General features: G+C 39.0%; 1 protein-coding gene across 1 annotated transcript; it reads left to right on the forward strand.

Moving 5' to 3' along the window:
- Positions 1-259: 259 nt before the first annotated feature.
- On the forward strand, positions 260-19,539 carry LOC122983152 (N-terminal EF-hand calcium-binding protein 1-like). The gene is made up of 12 exons (XM_044352944.1): positions 260-657; positions 4,737-4,761; positions 11,130-11,238; positions 12,011-12,036; positions 12,266-12,363; positions 16,292-16,550; positions 16,761-16,840; positions 17,888-17,941; positions 18,194-18,306; positions 18,455-18,532; positions 18,683-18,774; positions 19,210-19,539. Exons 1-12 carry the CDS (start codon positions 541-543, stop codon positions 19,236-19,238), a joined length of 1,080 nt encoding a protein of 359 aa, XP_044208879.1. The 5' UTR covers positions 260-540; the 3' UTR covers positions 19,239-19,539.
- Positions 19,540-20,122: the final 583 nt, after the last annotated feature.

The raw sequence follows: 20,122 nt of genomic DNA on the forward strand, positions 1-20,122 counted from the left end.
TTGTAAATAAAATATGATACAGTACAGGCTATATTCCACCATAAGGTCATATAAACTCACAAGTTCATCTGGGAATATAATGGGAACATTGAATCGATACAGACTAGTGCAAGTCTCCAAATTATATCTCGGGAGATAAATACTGGCTGTCAGACTGATTTAAGGGTCGTGTTTGTTTCTTTGTGAGCCTGTTCTCTGTACAACTCACTCCCTGTCAGCCAGCCTGTAATTAACTGTTTATCTGACTGTGTGTGTGTGTCTGTGTGTGTGTGTGTGTGTGTGTGTGTGTGTGTGTGTGTAGGCACCAGCAGATGGTGCAGTACTCCTCCTCGGGGTTTTATGAATAGCTGCTGCTGCTGCTCGTGTAAGAGGCGGAGTTCTTCTGGTCCGTCGACGTGCAGGCAGGCTGGGAGCATCACAGGACCAACATCATCCACCATCCACCCTCACAAGGACAACATCTCCCGATCTCCCGGAAAAAAAGAAACACACACACACACACACACAGGGGGACAATAGGGGGCAATCGAAAACGGCAAGATGCTGGCCTGTACAGAGATGATCACCATGTGTCTTCAATCTGCCAAACACGAGCACTTGAGAAAGCAGCAGGAGCTTGATCACAACCAAAATCAAAGCACCTCTCTTTTCCAGGATGTAAGTACATCTTGATATTATAATGTTTAAAGTGATGTAATGGCTTCATCTGTCATTTCTTATTCATATATATCAATGTTATGCATGTTTGTATCTATATTTAGACATGTTCTGTTCATGTCCTCCTCTCGGGGGTCGTCATTCAAAGCCAGCATATGAGCAGTCCTTCATTCTGCTCTTTATGAATGGCTCATAGTGAGTTAAAGAATGTCAGCCTCCCATTCACATTGATGTACAGCAGCCCTGTTATGTAAAGGTGAGGGCCCCATTAGTGCGTGTATAACAAAAGAGATGCCTCAACACGGTCATGACATACACATGTTTCCCCCCTTTTAACCTGCAAAGCACCACAGTGCAGTAGTTTTAATCTGGTTTCATCCCAGTTTTTAATATGATAATAAGGGTCATGACATTGGTTGTACTCTGCATGAAACGTGCATGTGTGGGTGTCTGTATGAAACATATGATAGCTGTGAATTTTATAATCAGCAGCCTGGCTTTCACACAGCTCTAAACAGAAACACCTTTTAAAAATAGAAAGATCTCACAGTTTTAATTATTTAATCATGCTTGCACAGCTGACAAAGGGTTGGATTTACACGCACGGGAATGTTCCTCAACTCAGCCCGCTTATCTTACCATAACATGAAAAAAATGGCATGTTCTCAGCCACTGAATTCCCTCCATTTTAAAAGGAGGCGACACTCTGTGTCCGTGCAGTATTATATTTTAAGTCACTGCTTTATCTCTTGAGCCTTTGTGGCTGTTTTGTCTCTGGAGACTGACGATGCTCCAGAAAATACAAGACACTGTATTTAGCAGCATCATTTCCCAGCTGTAGACTTCCTGACAGCAGGCTGTAAATAAAAATCTTCAGTTAATGTTCCCTTCACTGGCAGATCATTGGCCAGAGAAGGGAACATTAGACTGCAGCAAGTGCGCATTTGGTGTAAATGCAGTTAGCATCTAGCCCAACGCTGCATAACCACCAAACTGGCATTTCTTCACAAAACCCATAGCTAATGGATGATCATTTGTTCTTTAATAGCTGCAGAAACCAAGAGTGTGAGCTCTCTGGAAGGCAACTTATCCACCTTAACTGTCATGATCACTTTCCAGTATAAAACAGGCTGTCATTGACCCGCACTGATTCTCCTTTATTCCTCTGTCTTCCTAACTATGAAATCCTGTTGGTGCTCACATTCTCATATTTGCAGTATTTTACAGAAAATTGAGCCCAATTTGTGCTTTTCCTCTTCTACTCAGGCTTATTACAGCTCACTTAGACTTGTGTTTTTGTGTTTATTTGTCTCGCTCTCTCTAAAGTTGAAGGACTCATTGTTGGGTTTAACAGACTCACAGAAGTCCTTGAGGAGTGTTATGCGGCTCTTTTTGAGATGCTAATTTGCTTCAGAGGCTGATGGGAAGCAGCGTTGTGCATTTCATACACAGCTGAGATGCTACAGATGCTCTCAGTCTCTTCTCCTGCTGTAGTTTTATTATGTTCAACAGGACTCAGTGTGACATAGTAACTGGCCCCAGGGACTGGCTGAGGTAGAAATTATGACCATCATATAGCTAATACTGCTTTTAGAAGATCTTCATCAGCTCTGCAGGATCACAACATTTCCGTCGACTCCAGCAACCCTTCAGTTAAGAGCACAAAGGAGGAATTAAGGCCAGTAAATCCCCTCCTCAGGTTTCTCAAGAGCCGATGTTTATTTCTCTCAATTTGTTTCTCAGATTTTATGGAGCAGCTCCCTGTTGGCTTCCTGAGATAGGATGCTTACATCAGCACTTCTACGGTTTAGGGAGAATTGACAGTGATAGTGCAGCCTCCAGGTGCCATCACCGGCATCCAAAAGTCATCCACCATCCAAAGTTGTTAAAGGATCATACCAGTTGTTTAGCATGTTTTATCCGCTCACTAAAAATCCTTTGTACTTGAGATCAGTTGTTCCCAACCTGGGGGTCGGGAACCGCACAAGGGGCTTCTGGATTAATCGAAGGGGTCAGGAGATAATTGGGCAGGATAGGATAACAGAAAATTTTGGGGCACTTTTTTTTCCAAGCTTCCCACTAATTTCTGCTTTATTTATTGTGAATTACTGTATTTTATCTCCTCAAGCCTCTAAAAGTTATAAGTACTCTTTTGTTTAACTGGTAGACAATGCAACGTGTGAGGAGGGGTCTCAGGTGGACTTTACTTTAGGGGTCACAAGCCAAAAAGGTTGGGAACCAATGTTTAAATGTTGTGACAGCTAGCTTTAGCTAAAGCTAATTTACAGACTTTCTCCAACATTAGTTTGTTATACCACATAAATAAGGCCGTAGTTAAATCAAATCATAATGAAGAAAAAAGTAAAACTAATCTTGCTGAAAGTTTTAATTCATAGCTGTCACACCTTCAAACTTCAAAACCTTTTTTCTCATCTTCACTGTTTCTGTAGTTCCTGCTGTCTGCCTTTGTGAGACAGAACTAAGCTTTTTGTAAACCATGTTTTTGTGTTTTGGAGTCCACTGATACATCATCCAGTTGATATTGGTATTGGCAAATGTGTCCACCAATAAATAACGAAAAATTGCGGTACATAAATGTTAAAGGTATGTTTTGAAAAGGAGCTTATGGTTAGACTTTAGTATGATGACATAAATAACAGCTTGAAAACTTTAATGTAGCTTACTTTTAACAGACAGAAAGAAAAGAGTACATAAAGGTGATTTAGTCGTAGACGTAGACATTTAAAAATCTGTTATAATTTGTAGTTTGGGTTTTTGGCAAGTTTATTTTTTTTATCTATAAAACTCTGTATATATTTGAGTCCCTTAAAGAATTATTATTTTCTTACATCTTCAGCTGTTTAATCATCATAGTGAACATCAAGTCTGCATTCATTGTTGTCAGTGTTTTGTTTTGAGCCAACACAAATCTGCCCTTTAATTGTTTTACCAGGCAACAGTAGTGTAACTTTGAAATAAATTAATGCACACTTGATTGTGACTGTGATTGATTGATTGATTGATTACACAACATACTCAAGTTTCAAGAGTCTGCTAATTGATTTTTATTTCATAAATAATTGAAACCAACAGCTGCCTGAAATTGAAGGAAAAATATATAAAAACTCAACAGCATGTGAGTTGGACCATAATCGGTCAATGAAAACATCAAATAGCCTATACATGATTTTCAAATACACGCGTATGATCCTTTAAATGTACTGAAAGACTGGGTGTTTTCCTGAGGAATTCAGTGCAATCTTTCTTATTCTGTACATTTGTTCGGTACAGTTCTTTCTTGTATGGATTTCTGTGAGGCTCGGTAGATGTGTCTTGAGGGATGTTGTTTAAAAATGGGTTGCTAGCAGAGCGTGTCCAGGCCTTCACACTCCAATGTGCTCGAAAGGTGGCAGCTGGAAGTGAGTGCACCGCTCCACTCTGATGATACAGTTAATCAGCCAGGCGCCGGACTCTATTGGTCCACACAGGCTGATTTTAGAGAAAAACATGAAAGAGGTGCCACTCTGATCATGCACACAACACTTCACACTCCACTAACAGATCTGACTTCTCACAGCGTTGGTGATGAAGTTGAAGATAATAATGAGGATTTTATTACCGTGTTCATAGCATAAATTAAAAGACATGAAGCACCGTTGCTTCCTGCTTGTGCAGGTTTTGCACAAAACAGGGAAAATATCTTAAAGCAGCAAGATTATCTCAATGCCTGCAGAGAAAAAAACATAAAAGCTATCATTCCAAAGCTCCTTTCGGGTGCATGTACGTAAATATCAGCGTCTCATTTCCTCAGGTGCCTCATGTCTCTTTTGTTATTGAAATGCAGAAATGACAGCTCTTTTTAATGTTCTTCTGTGCAGACAGAAAGAGGAATGTGCCGTTTGTGGAGACTCACCAGTTGGCTTGCATCATTGCTTCTCCCTTGAGCCAAAGTCTTTGCATTTCATCATCAGTTCATGATTGATCATTGATGTTTTTTTTTTTTTATCACTGCTCCTTTGTCGTTTGTGCCCGTACCCCAGACCTAAAAACCTAAACATGATCTTCTCCTCTTATTGCAGATATTCCGCCGGGCAGACAAAAATGGTGAGTAAGCAAAATATGAAGATAATTGGATTATACCGCTAATTAAAACTCAATTTTTTTTAGAAGAAGAGGGTAAACTGAGTACAGACGTGAGACATGAGAACAGGTTTGTAAACCTGACAGAAAAAGCTGTCTGAGCAAAAGATGTTTTGCAGAATGAAACTTCTACAGTTGCTGCTTGAAGCTGCTCTGGCTGATCTGCTGCAGCTCTGTAGTCTTTTCATGTATTTACAGAAAGGATGAAGGATCAAGTCCATTGAAATATTTAAACACAAGCTTTACATAATGAAAATCAATAAAGTTTGCAAAACTTAAAACTTGTATTTATTTAAAATGCGGCAATGATGGTACCTTATTTGCTTTTTGTCCAAGATTTTCAAGGCCTGACTTTAAAGACACTCTATGGATTTGATTACTGACTGGTTGGCCTGGGACCAGGTAGTAAAACCATATACCAGATGTGAGAAACAGTAAGGCACAGTCAAATGTCAAGCAATTTCTTTTCCTCTTCAAACAGCTAAGGTTAGCCTTAATCATTTACAAATCAATTTAGTATGATTTTTAAAATTTAACTGAGAATCTAAAATGATCCCTACATACCTCACCTCTGTTGCGTGTTCATTGAGCTCTACTTTAATTCTAACATTCAAGGATTCTGTTACATGTTTTAAAGGAAAAACAGACAGACTTTGCTTTCATAGTGTTAAGTGTCAAACAGGAAGCATCAAACCAAGCTGATAGCTGTTGTATAGCTTATCTGCAACAGCCTCACAGGTTTTGCCAGACACCTGGACGACGGTATCATCAGCGTACATCTGAAGACCTGTACCGGGGCATATTTCTGGCAAGTCATTAATATACAAACTAGGATGGGACCCAAGACATTTCCTTGAGGGATTCCTGTTTCAGTTTTGTATTGCCACTCTTGAAAGATCCAGATAAATAATCTTTTTGTGATGTGATTGGATTTGACAGAATTAACTCCTTCAGTGCAGCCACTCGTCTCAGTGATATACTGAAACATGTACAAATGTATAGTATAAGTAATCTTGCTATGCAGTAAATGTGGCCAAAGCTGTCGCTTGCCTTTTGCTTTTGTTCTCTGTAGGAAAGATTATTTTTTACTCCAAATGGTACAGACTCACTGGAGACTTGCACCTAATCTGAATATAATTTATTCCCCCCTGCAAATGTGTCAGTGTTACATTTGATTAATGTGTTACAGTGTTACATTAAAATACCCTCTTTATTTCATAGGGAATCCTCCCCCCAAACCTCTCTTGGGAAAACACAGAGCATTCAGCTCTGCGAGGGAAACAGTGGTGACAAACAGGAAAATGTTTTTGCTCTTAATTTTTTATTCATGCAATGCATCTCCATGTTATGGCATGCAAAATACAAAAGGAGTAAGTGATTAATGCATGTAGAGTATCTACGAACTGCGATCAGTTTCCTCAGGAGGACAGTGAATGTGTTACATAAGAGCAGAATTAATGATGCAACATGTGCCATCATGAGAAGGGGTTGTTTTAGGTGCCTCAAAGCTCATGTGGAGATGTAACGATTTGCTTTTTCTTGGGGGTTGTTGTGAAGAAACTCTGAAGGATAGAAGGAGAGGGTGGGAACATTTTTCTTTCTTCAAGTTGCGTCTTCTCTCAAGTGATTACTTTGAATTAGTAGCAAAAGCATAATGGCTGAAAGCACAGCAGAGGTGTGTGTTTCATTCTCAAGTGAAGCATTTTTCCAGAAATAGATGTTGGATGCATTTCAGTAAGCGAAGTGTATATATTACATGCGTTTTTGTGAAGTCTCAAGTCTGCTCCCCGTGTTCATTCTTTCCACCCCCTACCCTCCAGCACAGACACACACAAAGCTTTTATTTTTCACTCTTTGTAGAAAGAGGAGAGATTAAACAAGAGATAAGAACTCTGTGGCATATTTGTGGTAGTTATCTTCAATTTGCAGCTGAGCACGGCTTGTCTTCACGAACTCACTGAGTCGTGCACCCGAGAGGAAAGTGCCTCCTTCCAATCAGTACTGAGTGGGCTGCCATGATACGCCTCGAGCACTGCGGATTTACCACATAATGAGGGCTGGCTACCAACCCACTACACTACATCCCTTTACAATGTGGTAATGAGGAATTACATTCTTAAAAGCAAAAAAAACAAACAAACAAAACAATTATATGAGTACAAGAATATGAAGTAGATATTAGAAGCTTCTACTAAGCAGCCTTTTGCTGAGATTATTCTGTAATAAATGTATATTACATCACCCTGTGCTGGTAGATGTACACTGCGGCTCACAGTGTAACAAGATGAAACAGAAAGTGCGATCAATGATATTAGAATCTCATTTTTCAGTGCAATCAATAACAGGCATGAAAAACACACATAAGTCAACATTTATATTTTCTCTTTTGAAATAAATAAACCCTTGTAAAGAAACAATGTATTATGTTACGTGTAACATGGGCTAGTACTGCTTTTCTTTATTTTGATGATTTATTCATATTATTGTATTATTGTATATTTAAAAACAAACAGTAAATCATAAGCTGCCTTTTCTCTGTGGACACTCAAATAGTAAGCATCACTGTGCAGTTTTTTGATAAATGCTCACAGGTTGTAGTGATGTACGAAAGTGCTGCATCCATAGAGGGAAGAGACTACGGCTGAAACTGTCATTATCAATTAATCTGTTGATTATATCTTTGATTGTTTGTGCCATGAAATTGCAGAAAATAGTAAAACATGACCAGATTGAAAGGTTGTGGCTGACCAACAGTCCAACACCGAATGATATTAAGTTTACAATAATTTATGACAGAGAAAAGAATGAAATCATTGCAAACGTTTGGCTTTTTTCCTTAAAAAATCGACTATCAAAATAGTTGCAGATTAATTTTTCTGTCAATTAACTGATTTATCGACTAATTGTTGCAGCTCGAGAAGAGGCTAATATAGATGCAAACACTCAGCTGCTGTTCATACATTAAATGTTTTAGAAACAAATTAATTCCATTAATTAGTCCAAGCATTTTTGACACCTGGACATTGAGGCAACATAAACAAAACATGCTTCATTTCTAAGCTGTCTATATGGTACAATGCTAATAAAAATAACAGAAAATTTAAATTAAATTCTCTAAGACTTGATTCACATGTGTCTCTGTAAGGAGAGTTGTTTATTTATTATTAATTAACCTACATATGTTGACCTCTTCTCATCTTACCTCTCATATTCTCCTGAATTGCACTTTATGGATTGTTTCTGCTGCATCAATTTTAGGACTTTTAGCTTTAGGATTCCCTCAAGGAAATGTGTTCCTGGAAAAATATGAGCTTCTGTACAGGGAGAGCTTTTCATTTAGGTCACAGTTAGAGCTGCGGTTTTATTCAGTGTGAAGTAAGACAAAATAAAGCCTGTAAGCTGTCATGCTTCTGTCGCGAGGTGCTGATTTATCATCCATCTGAACAACACTTGAAATTTCCCAGCAGAGGTATCGTATTACAGTTGTTAGTCATGAAGCCTCGAGATCAATTGCTGGAAAATTTTCTTTAGTTAGATATCACTGTCTGAGAGCCGAATGTTGATAACAGTGACCAGCTCTTCTATTCTTGCAATATAATAACTACACAAGAGTTTGCCTAATGGCATTGATTAGGAGACATACAGTATTGATGAGTCACATTGTTAGAGGACACATAATACTTCTTCACAATGTGGAAAAGACCTGCAAGACATATAATAACAACACGCAGTTTTTAATCACTCTGAGCACAAATTCAACATTCAGCTGCACCTGCAGTGTGTGCCAGTGAGACACAGACGGTGCAGCTGGGGAGGACGACAGTAGAGTTGTGAATTAGTGCATTGAACTACTGTACAATTAGAGCATGTTGATCATACTGGCATGCTGTGTTTTTATATGTACATAAGATAAAAATGTCCACAAGATCTCTACATGTGCAGTGACATAGTTATTATGTCTGCAACCAATGATTATTTTCACTACTGATTTTTTGAAATAGAGAATAGCAGTGAATTCCCACATGCGAAAACCTGCAAACAACAAATATTTGGCATTTTTGCCTGGTAGATTATTTAAATTACAAATCAGATATCAAAATTATTGTCCATGGACTAATCCAACATGTCGTCTAATATGATTGACAAAAGTGGTTGTTTGTCATTGTCTTGAGCAACAAAAATCTCTCTAAACTCAGTTTTTTATGTTTCTCAGAACATAACCAGAAGTTGTTTTGAAGTGTTTGATCAAAAGACTAATGTCACAGTTTTTCAGATGAGGACAGTCTCACTAATGAATTATTTGACTAATCGTTTCCATACTAATTGTTATGTAGGGCGTTTTAATTAGGTGATGAAAAAATTGGAACAAATCATTAATCTTCCACATTCAGGACATATTAACTGTCCTTTACTTACACTGGCTCTAGCCAGACGCTCCACTACTCTACCCCTGCAGCTCTGCTCTTTGAGAAAAACACTGAACACTTGCATAATGTGCCATCTGATGTGCACTGTAACTCGTATTCGGGTGTCTAATTGGGTGTGAATTTAACCAAAGCAGATCTGATGGAGAGGGCTGGAGAATGAGTCAGAGGTGCAGCAGACTGTGTTTACTCCTACATCGTGTGGAAAAGAGCGCAGAGATTTTTACTGGGAAGTTTGAGACAAGAATTATGATTCTGCCGCCTCCAATAGCTTTATCTTCCATCTGAGGTTAGCCATGTTCAGTAAACACAGTCTTTTCCATCTTAAGGTTATGATCTCTTGCCTAAATCAGAAGCAAATCTCTGCTTGATATTTGTCATATAAGTCAAGTCAATTTTATTCATTTAGCCCAATATCACAAATTTGCCTTTAAAATCTGTACAGCATACAACTCCCTCTATCCTTAAACCCTCGATTCAGATATGGAAAACCTCTTCCAAGACAGACTGACATGTAATAGATGTCATGTGCACAGAATAGACCAAAATAGCAAAATTACATTATGGAAAAAGCAGGATGACAATTGAATAATATGAATCCGGGAGGACGTTTAGCACCTCCTCTCACCATGGAGACTTGGAAAGAGAACAGACTTCACATACATACAAGAGGCAAGACTCAAATACACCATCCATGCAGAGGGAGAAGAAAGGGAAACCGTGCATGGTGAAAAGAGAAAAAGAGGACTAGGAGAGAGAGAGACAAGAGAGAGAGATAGGCACACATCTTGGGCGTTATGTGGGCCAATAACAAACAGAGATGTAGTTTTCAGAAGGTTTACAGTATTTGTGTCATCAGGACAGACATGAACTTTAACTAGTAAGGCTTAATAGATTCAATGAGACTGAGACCAGCCCAGTAACAGGTGCAAGGATCCGAAGTAACCAAAGAATAAGAAAGGATGAGTTTTCATTTGAGATTTTCAGCCTTTACTGCAAATGCATCATGTCCAGAGTGATCCACACAGTGTGAGTCGGCAACAGGTCAAAATTATTCCAACAAACTTAACAGATGATATGATTCACTGTTGGCTCAGGCCTTTCAGTCTGAGCTCTGCTGCCTGGCAGAGATCTCAGAGCCGGGTCTCAAAAGGTTTCAATGCTTGCAGAGCAAAGCTGGCGGCGAGATCTCATTATCGTTTACCGTTAGTCCGGAAGCAAGCTCTGCTCTGACTACTCGAACCAGCCCTCAGTCTCTGCTCCCAATTTCCTCTAGATCCTGCGGGCACTGCAGTACACACCCATGGATGCTGCTTACCATCAGCAGACATATTCACTTGACTTTGTGTTTAACTGCACTCTAGTGAAGGCTTAAGAACGGCTGATGTACAAACTGTGTTTATGTGATAAACACAAAATTGTAATAGGAGAAATGAACTGAGGTGGAAATAGTAACAGTGGTTAAATCATTCTGCAGGATCAGTTGTGAGGAAATGGAAGCAGCAATATGGTCCCATTATAAGGAAAAATGGTGCACTCTTGGGGAATTATTAATCTTAAGAATAGAAATAGGATTCTTAGCTGCATCACATTACCACCAACAACTGCTGCAGTATAATGGAGATGTATTATGGGAAAGACTTCGAAGTGACATTTGTGGCCTAAAGTTTTGTCCTCAACAGAAGTTTTAAAGCTAAAAAAAAAAGAAGGCTTTGCGAAGCTGCCGATTGATGTGAAACATTTTAATTTGCAGTAGCTATTTTGATCTTATCACTGAAATTAATTTAGTGTTGTGAAACCAAAGTAGCCTTTTCCATTACATGGGATAATTGACAAACTCTTCATTAAGGTGATAAAACCTTTCAGGCGTCAGCGAGGTGTCATTTTCATGGGTTTTTCTTCTTTCAGATGACGGGAAGCTGTCCTTGGAGGAGTTCCAGTCATACTTCACTGATGGTATCCTCACTGACGAGCAGATGCAGGAGCTGTATTACTCCATCGACAGGAAGCAGACAGAGTAAGCTCATCTTCCTGTTGGATGTCCTCCAACTCTGCTGCCATCTGTAGCCCCTCCTGCTCTCCTGCTGCCTGACAGTGAGATGTCTACATCTCACGTCATTGAAGATTATGTCGATATTACATAGAGAGCCTTCATTCTGGCGTGAAAGCCCCAGAATTTGCAGCACTCTGCTTGCACACTTATGAGCACAAATAAGATTGTGAAATATGTGAACATATGCCTGTGTCACTGGATTACAATTAAACTTTAAAAAAAACATTAATTGGAATAAAAACCATTTGGTGATATTGCAAAAAATATCCAAGAGAGCTGTTTGTGTGGGCACAATATATCACTGTGTGCTTTTGGCATCACTGAGGTACCAACCAATCACAGTGAGGAATGACCTCTCAGATGTAACAGCTTTAGCTACACCTTTAAATGTACAGCTCAACTTAATTTTTGTACTGTCAACTTAATGTTTTATTCAACTTTTTATAAATACACAATTATAAATTCATGTAAAAAAGGGGAGCCACATTTCTATATTAAAAGTAGATGCTGTATAACATAATAAAATCAAATCCAATCTCAATGAACCCTTTACAGACATGTTTTAATACATTTAGAAATAAATTTGTTGTGAGGCTCCTTTGAATACAAAACCACATCACATATGGAAAAGACACTTAAAGTTCTTTTTTTAGAGTTCCCAATAATATCTCTTTAATTAACACATTTTTGTCTTCTTCCCTTTACCATCCTCTTCCTTCCTCTTCCTCCTTCACAGCAACCTGGACATAGACAAACTCTCAGGTAATTATTTATATCTTTATGTATCACAAAAGTTCAGTGTTTCATGGTTTAAACTGTTGCTGTTGGCCAAGGCTGACTGACAGTGACCATATTTCAAACCCCAGGATGCCCCTGTCTCAGTAACTCAGCAATTAAGATGTAATCATGCCATCATGGCCAAAACTACTTTCATTCTAATTATTTCCTAATTATATTATTTTCTAATTATTATTATCTTCATATCCTCCAGAGTACTTTAGTCCACACCTGGGAGAGTACGTTAACGTCCTGTCTGCTCTGGAAAAGCTGAATGTGGCCATTTTGAAGGCCATGGATAAAACTAAAGAGGTGGGTGGTGACTGCTTTCACTTCTGCACTGTTTTGAATTTTACATGTCAAGTCATAATTTAAATACAGCTCAACATCATCAGGCTATTATCCATTTCAACTGCATTCAGAACATTTGTAAGTACGCTTTATCCCTCCAAGTATTCAGACGAGCTCCTTTGTTTGTGCTTCAGCTGTCAGTTTGAAATCCTCTCAGACGTCTTTGAGTTTGCTCTGCTGTGATGGCGACACGGGAGAAAAGAAAACCACCCAGCATGACTGACTCTGTCTGCTATCAGCTGACAATACATTTCCAAACATGAACTCATAGAACCTTACAAGCCAAGCCATGCTCCTTAAAACGGCCTTCTCTAACAAGACAGTTGATGCCAGGTTGTTTGTGTGAGAGACATGACAGCTGTTGGTCTTTGTAAATCAGCTGGTGCTGCCAGTAAAGTAAAATAATATATGACCAAGATATTTCGGGCTGTTTATCATGCGTATGTTGTTTGGATCCCAACGTCTTATTTTTTTGCTCAAGCAAACAAATCTGCTGGCTGGGTGTAAAGCTCACGTGACACTATCTCCTTGGTGTCATCTCAAATACAGAGCTAAGAGGGATTTAATGCATTCAAAATAGCTTTTGGTAACTGAGCTGAAAAAATATTTAGGTTTATACAGCATGGTGCTGGAATATGGATTATTATGGATGTCATAAGAACTGCAACGTTCGTTCTTGACTAATCTATTGATTGTTTTACTGCTTAACTGTCTGTAAATAGTGAAAAATGCTCCTCACGATTTTCCAAGCCCATATCATATTGATTGATTTGTTTGACCAACAGTTACAACAAGACTAACAATCTATAGCCATGCTAGTGGTGCCTCGAGCTACATGCTAACCTCAGCATGCTAACATACAAACATTCGCTAAAAAGCACTAAACACAAAATACAGCTGAGGCAAATGGGAATGACATTACTATTGCAGGTAATTGGTCACAAACCAAAGTATCAAACAAATTGAAATGAAATGAAATGATGAATGACCTGATGATGTCACCAGATGAAGAGTCATCGGATCACCAAACTCATTACAGTTTGTCCTCTGGGGACAAATGTCCAAATTTCATGGGAATCCATCTTATAGTTGTGGAGACATTTTACTCAAACTAAATGTCAACTTCATGGTTACTAGAGGAAAAATCGGGGGGATCTTTAATGTCAGTAGGATTCATCTCTGGGGACATGAATGTCTGTAGAAAATGTCATGATAATCCATCCAGTAGCTGATGAGACATTTCAGTCAGAACCAAAGTGGTGACTGAGCGACGGACATTCCCATCCCTAGAGCCACGCTGTTAGCATGACCCAAAGATAATCAACTGAGATATGAAACAGAGAAAAATGGCAAATACTCACATTTGAGAAGCTGGAGTCAGATTAATTGCTTTATAGAACTGTTGCCAATTAATTAATCGATTATGTTTTTAGTGTTCAATTTCACACTAACCTTCGTGTCATCACACAACAGAAAGGATTTCAGCATGAATGCAGCCCACTGTATCAACATCTTTTAAACATCAAAATATTTGTTGTTTTTTCAGTTATAACATAAAGTTACAGACATACATACAGAAACAGATTCAAGCACAAATCACCTTCACATAGAATTAAATTTTCTCTGGCAACATAATGCATATTATTGCTGTTAACTTTCATGTGAAGCACTGATTGGACATCATTGGCCACTTGACATTACTTTGAGTTTTCTTTGTTGTTGTTTTTGTAAAGAAAAAATAAAAAGCTCAGAGGTGAAAAAAAAGTCACAGAATATAGTCTATCTCAACATTTTGACTCAGTATCATAACATATTTTCACCAAGTTTGCATATCTTTAGTTCATTACTCATAAAGTTAAAATAGAGATCAATGCTGTTCAGTTCAAAGGAGAAATAAAAATTTTACACCAACATTTCTTTTACATGTATTTCCAGATAATGAGACAGTATCTCATCAAATCATCAGCCTTGGATTATGAAACATGCTAATTAGAGCGTTAGAAATCCTGTTATGGAGCCTCATTGAGCAGAAGCGTATGCTGTATATTCCAGGAGATGTAGAGGGGATTAAAGAATCTGCCCCTGCCCCTTGCAAGGCTTTAATCATGTTGTTTTAGGCGCTCGAAGCCAAGATCAACATCAAAGAACTTCTGTTAAGACCTCATCGATATCGCTGCTCACTCCTCATCGATCTCACCTAAACCTTAGCCAACTAGCGAATATTTATTTACGTTTGGCACGGGAGGAGAAACAGGTGCGGACTGAGAATAGGTAGACGCATGTGGGCGCAGACTTATAATGAGATTGTTTTCTCTGTGGTATGCAGAGACATATTTTTCACTGCAGTGCAGGAAGTGGGTGTTACTGATGATAGTAAGAGAGAGAACGCAGGGTGATAGTGGAGCGTAGATGACAATGAGCAAAGCGGACAAACACCCCCCCCCCAGCTGCCTAACTGATCTGACGTCAGATGTCCTCCACATACACATCAACTGCACCATTAACACACAGCTATTTTTCAGGTCCTCTTATCTCTTCCTCTTTCAGTTTCTTTCCCTCTTTTTTTAATCCGAGTCTATTATTCACTCAGGCGCTCACTTTGCTGTTTTATCTCCTTTCTCTGTACATCCATCTTCCACGACACTGTCTGTCTGTCTGGCTCTTTTTCTCTTTCTCTTGTTGTGTTCCTACAGCTCATACATTTTTCATGTTGCTATTAGTCTGTCAAAAAGCTTTCTTTACTCTGAACAGCAGATGCATTTTTTTGCCATCCTGAAGTCAGTTATTAAAGTCTTATTGCTCAACCAAAGATAAAACTGGCCACCAGTAGTCACATTTGTCTAGAGGCAAAAATAGGAGAACAACTTTTACATGAACTCCAGTTTATAATGCTTTCATAATGTGAGATAACACAAACCGACAAATGATGAAATGAACAAACTGAGAGAGAATGTATCTCTGTGTTGTTGTGGTGCCCCGAGAAAAACAGAAAACATCCGCTGTAGTTTTGCAGCTTTTCTGTCTTGAAAAGAAAGAGAAGAAAATGTGAGAAAAGGACTAAGGTTCATTACTCATGTGGCGCAGCATCTCTGCTCCCGAGAAAACAGAGCGCACAGAGACAAGGATTCCAATAAGCTCGGTGGGCATTTTTCAAATGTCTCCCTGTCATTTTTTTCCTGGACTCTATTTCGTTGCACCACAGGGTGCTGGTGAGGGTGACGGGGTTCATTATCCACAAAAACTGAGCTGGCAATGTTGCATTTATCTGCAGAAACACAGCTATAAAAACAGCAGCCGCTGCACTGAAGCATATATAGTTCTTAGAAAGGTCTCAGCAAACTAACACCAGACATCCATACATTATCATAATATCCCTTTTCAGTGCATGGAAGAATAGACTATTATCACCTTGTGTGCATTAATTAATTAAGGGTAATCTACAAAGTCACATGTTTGCACCATGCACGTTTGGACAGTTTTAACTTTTTACTTGGTTCATCTCACCAAATAACTGCAATAATATGCCTGAGAATGCAGATTTTATTTCTTTTAATTGTGTGAGAACATAATCTAAACAACCAAAGGATACAACCTCAAAATGCAAATTTTAATGGATATAAGTAGATGGAAGATTGTCTGAAAACCAGCAATTTGCATGCTCAAAAAAACATGAACCAAGGAGGTTAATTCTGGTCTGGATTTCATCTTCATTCATGTGTTCACAGCTCATATAATCAGCCAGGCTGAAGATTAACAGGCAGACAAGTCCATCATATCAACTACAAAAACACAAGAAACATTTCTTGGGGTAAAGATAAGAATTTGATTTGTTTCCCCCACATCATGGCTGATTCTTTCCCTTTATTCTTCTCCTCACCCTTCCATCCAGGAGTATCAGGGCTCCTCAGTGCTCGGTCAGTTTGTGACACGCTTCCTGCTGAGGGAGACCTCCACTCAGCTGCAGTCCCTTCAGTCGTCACTGGACTGCGCTATGGAGGCTGTTCATGACCAGGGCTGCACAGGGAGGAGGATAGTGAAGAAGCCCGAGGACCTGCCTATCCAGAGGGTGGCCAAACGCCCTGGCCGACGCATCCAGAAGAACATGTGTCTCTCCCCTACAGACCCCTACTCTGGCATGCTTACCACAGGTATGTCTGAGGACACTCGGATTAAGATACTGGAGGTAAATCTAGGTTAGGCAAAAGTTTGACAAAGTGGAAATTTAAATGGATGTTTTGCAGTGATTGGGCTCAGGAGGACGCTCACTGCAATGTAGCTAAAAAGTCAGCACCTTGCAATACTGTCATTTGCCAGACAACCTGTGTTGTGCCGTGCTGATGTTGTGTTTCTGGGGTCAGGGGTCAGTGTGGAGCCAGACAACCACTGGGGCTCCCAGATCAACCAACTGGAGCAGCTCATAGACAAGCTGGAGTGTGAGGTTTGTATGAAATCTTGTTGTTTTTATCAGTGCGAGGCTGTGGCTCTGCACACTGTAATTAAGCATGATATTAGTGGTAATAAATAATAATTTCAACCAATTACAGAGAGCCACAGGGCCACATCAGACCTATACTGGCAGGGTTGTAAGCAAACACGTTTAAGTTTCATTTTTATGTTAGAAAGACTATAATTTGCAGCCAATAGGTGTCCCTCGAGAGGGCGATATGTATTGCTTTTTGCCTGACAAAAAGGTTTCCCTACAGAGGCTCAGCTGCTACAGACAGAAATGTCACACAGACCGTATGAGTCCTACTGTGTGTGTGCAGATATGCAGAGTTTACCCTGCGGTATGGATTCAACATATTGACAGAGAGGACGATTTATAGAAAATACATGAGGATGGTTAGGCCAACAGTAAAAGCTGCATTGAGCTACACACACTGGATGTCATGCATAAGGTATCAGCCTGTGAATGCATGATGTCCTTCACTCACTGGACAGTTTCAGTGAGCTGATTTGACACAGCGGTTATATAAAAAACTTGATACTTCACACAGATATACAGATTCAACCCTGATGCTGGTGCTTTGGGATAACAGATGTTTTGAATTTCTTGAAGAGTCAGTTGTATTTTGTTTGTAGCTCTGAAGAAGTGCACAAATAGCCTCCGGATGCTGCTGTGTGATTTATTACTTTTTAAAAAATTTTTGCAATTATGATAATTAAAAATATTCATCTGAAATCATAGAGTAGGCATTTTCCAAGGTTATAGATTTCAGCACTGCAAGGATAATGAACTAGCCTGCTAACACTGATAATTACATGTTCTTATCTTTGCCATGCAGACAAGAATTTTGTGTAGTCCTCAGGGTTGCACCGAGGCTGCTGGAGGGTTAATATGAATATGGCGGTATCCTCCTCGTGAAAGCCAATGCTTTGTGACAGGCTGTGACCAGAGGCCATATTTGTGCAGGATTTGGTTCAGTCCTGCTGCTAATTCTTGTTCTGCTCATGCCTGACTGAAATATTTATGCCTCCCTTTCAGAGTCCACATCTTGAACCTCTCAAAGAAGACACATTGGCGGGGACATATAAATCAGTGAGTCCAACTAATTCTAAATTTAAGTACACTATTCTGTAAGATTGTGTTAGATTATATATGAAATATCTTTGCACAGAATCAAAAACTATACATGTAATGATGTTAGATTGCTTTGATTTGTATATGATATTTTTGAAGCTAGAAATCACTCAAACAAATGCACCTGAAATTAAAAAATGAGCCGGGACAGTCCACGTTATTTGAAAACATGATTATGACTCAGGTTTGTTTTCTCTCCTCGCTGTCTAGAACATCCTCCTGGTCCAAAGACAGATGTCTGTGAAGGAAAGGGACGTGGAGCCATTTCAACAAGCTCTAAAGATCTACACAGATGCCACCAGCAGCCAGCTAAACAACCTGCAGTACGGCCCTTTTATCAGTGCCTTTGTTTGCCTCAGGATCTCTCTGTGATTTCATGCAGACACTTTCACAAACATAAGCTAACCCCCATTGCCCTTTTTTTTCTCTCTCTCTCTGTCTCTTCCCCTTTCCTTGTTTTTCTTTTTTCAGCGTTTCAGTCCAGAACCTGCCAGACAGATCGTGTTTCATCATGTACGAATTTTGGCAGGATCGTCTCTCCTGGATGAGGTAGGATCAGAGGGGCTTCACGGCATATTAGAAGAGAAAACATGCTCTTAAAATTCCATTTCTGAACCCAAATTTGCTCTCTTTGAAGCGTCACAGCCTTGTTGAGAGGCAAATAGTAGTTTCATCTTTATCGTTCTGCTTTCCTCACAGCTACCTGCAGTCGTCCATCAGTAAGACCTTCCAGCGCTGCATTATCGACTCACTGGAGGAGCCGGAGATAGTCTCCACCATGCTCCTCCCAGGTAGATAGAAACCAAACATTCAAACAATAGTCTAAGCTTACTGAAAGCTTTCATGCACAAAATCTCACATGAATACAGTTTGATTTAGTTAATAGTTTTATGAATAAATGATAACAGTCAAACAGTGAGAATGAAATAAGAAATTAGATGCTTCTGTTAACTGTCAAACAGTCTTAGATTAAATGAACATAAGACTTTAGTTAAAACCCTTCTGGGAGAATAATTTGTGGGAAACATTAGAATTCAGGTGCTTTACAAAGAAAATATCCTCTTAATATTGATTGAAACAGGAGGTTTTTACTAGACCATGAAATACATCCTTTCAGGGCTATTATTTTTTACAAGGAAAAGTAAAAATGCTTGTTTTTACCTTGCTTATGTGGCTCAAGCAAAGAGCTTAAAACATTAATGCGTCATTATTTTTGCATTTTACAGCTTCTTGGTGGATTATGAACAACAACTGACAGATCAAAGCTGCTACTGTTCAGCACAATAAAAGCAGGAGGAAGAGGAGCTTCTATGATCTTTTTTTCTTTTTGTTTTTTTTTGTTCTTTGATATCTTTTTCTTCATGGCATGACCAGGATTGTTTTTGCAGAGCTATGCTCCAAGGTCATAAAAAAAGAAGACTATCAACAGTGAAACAAACCTAAACCTTGGATAGAAAGAATTGAGGTAATGCAATATTTTATTGTGTGATCACGATCTGTGCGTTCATTTCACAGTATTGGCACATTCCTTGCTTCTGATTTAATAGCAACAACAACAACAAAAAAAAAAAGATTTGCATGATTTCTTATTTCTGAGTTTATCAAAACTGCATCTTAGAGTAGATATAATGTCAACGCCTCAAAAATAGAAACACATGAATGACAACTGATCTGTCCATCCATTACTCATTCTTCAGTACAGACAGAAACAGAAATAGTGGTAGGGTTAACCTGCATTTCCCCTCGTTCTCTCTGTGGTATTGTGCTTTGTTGTCTCCTTCAAAGCTTTGCTAACAAGTGTCTCTTTGCTGATGGGTAAGGTAGAACATAGTGAACTAATAATCATGGTCCGGATCTAAACTTATTCTTATTTTCACTCCTGCACTTTAGAAAAAAATGAACCGTGGACCTAATTGTGAAGAACGGAACATTTATTGTAGATTGTCTATTGAAAATGTAGATTTAACAGCTGTTATAAAAAGCCAAGAGCTGCACTGAAGTGTAGTGAGACATTAGCGGATCATAACAATTAACCAAATAATTGTGCAGTTTGCCTGTACTGTTATTCTATAAGTAAAACGAAACTCAAAAGCCATTTATTTTACTTTTGCGGTGTGTAATCAGAAGAGTTTAATGGTA

The sequence above is a fragment of the Thunnus albacares genome, chromosome 5 (assembly GCF_914725855.1).
Source record: "Thunnus albacares chromosome 5, fThuAlb1.1, whole genome shotgun sequence".
In the NCBI taxonomy this organism is placed as follows: domain Eukaryota; kingdom Metazoa; phylum Chordata; class Actinopteri; order Scombriformes; family Scombridae; genus Thunnus; species Thunnus albacares.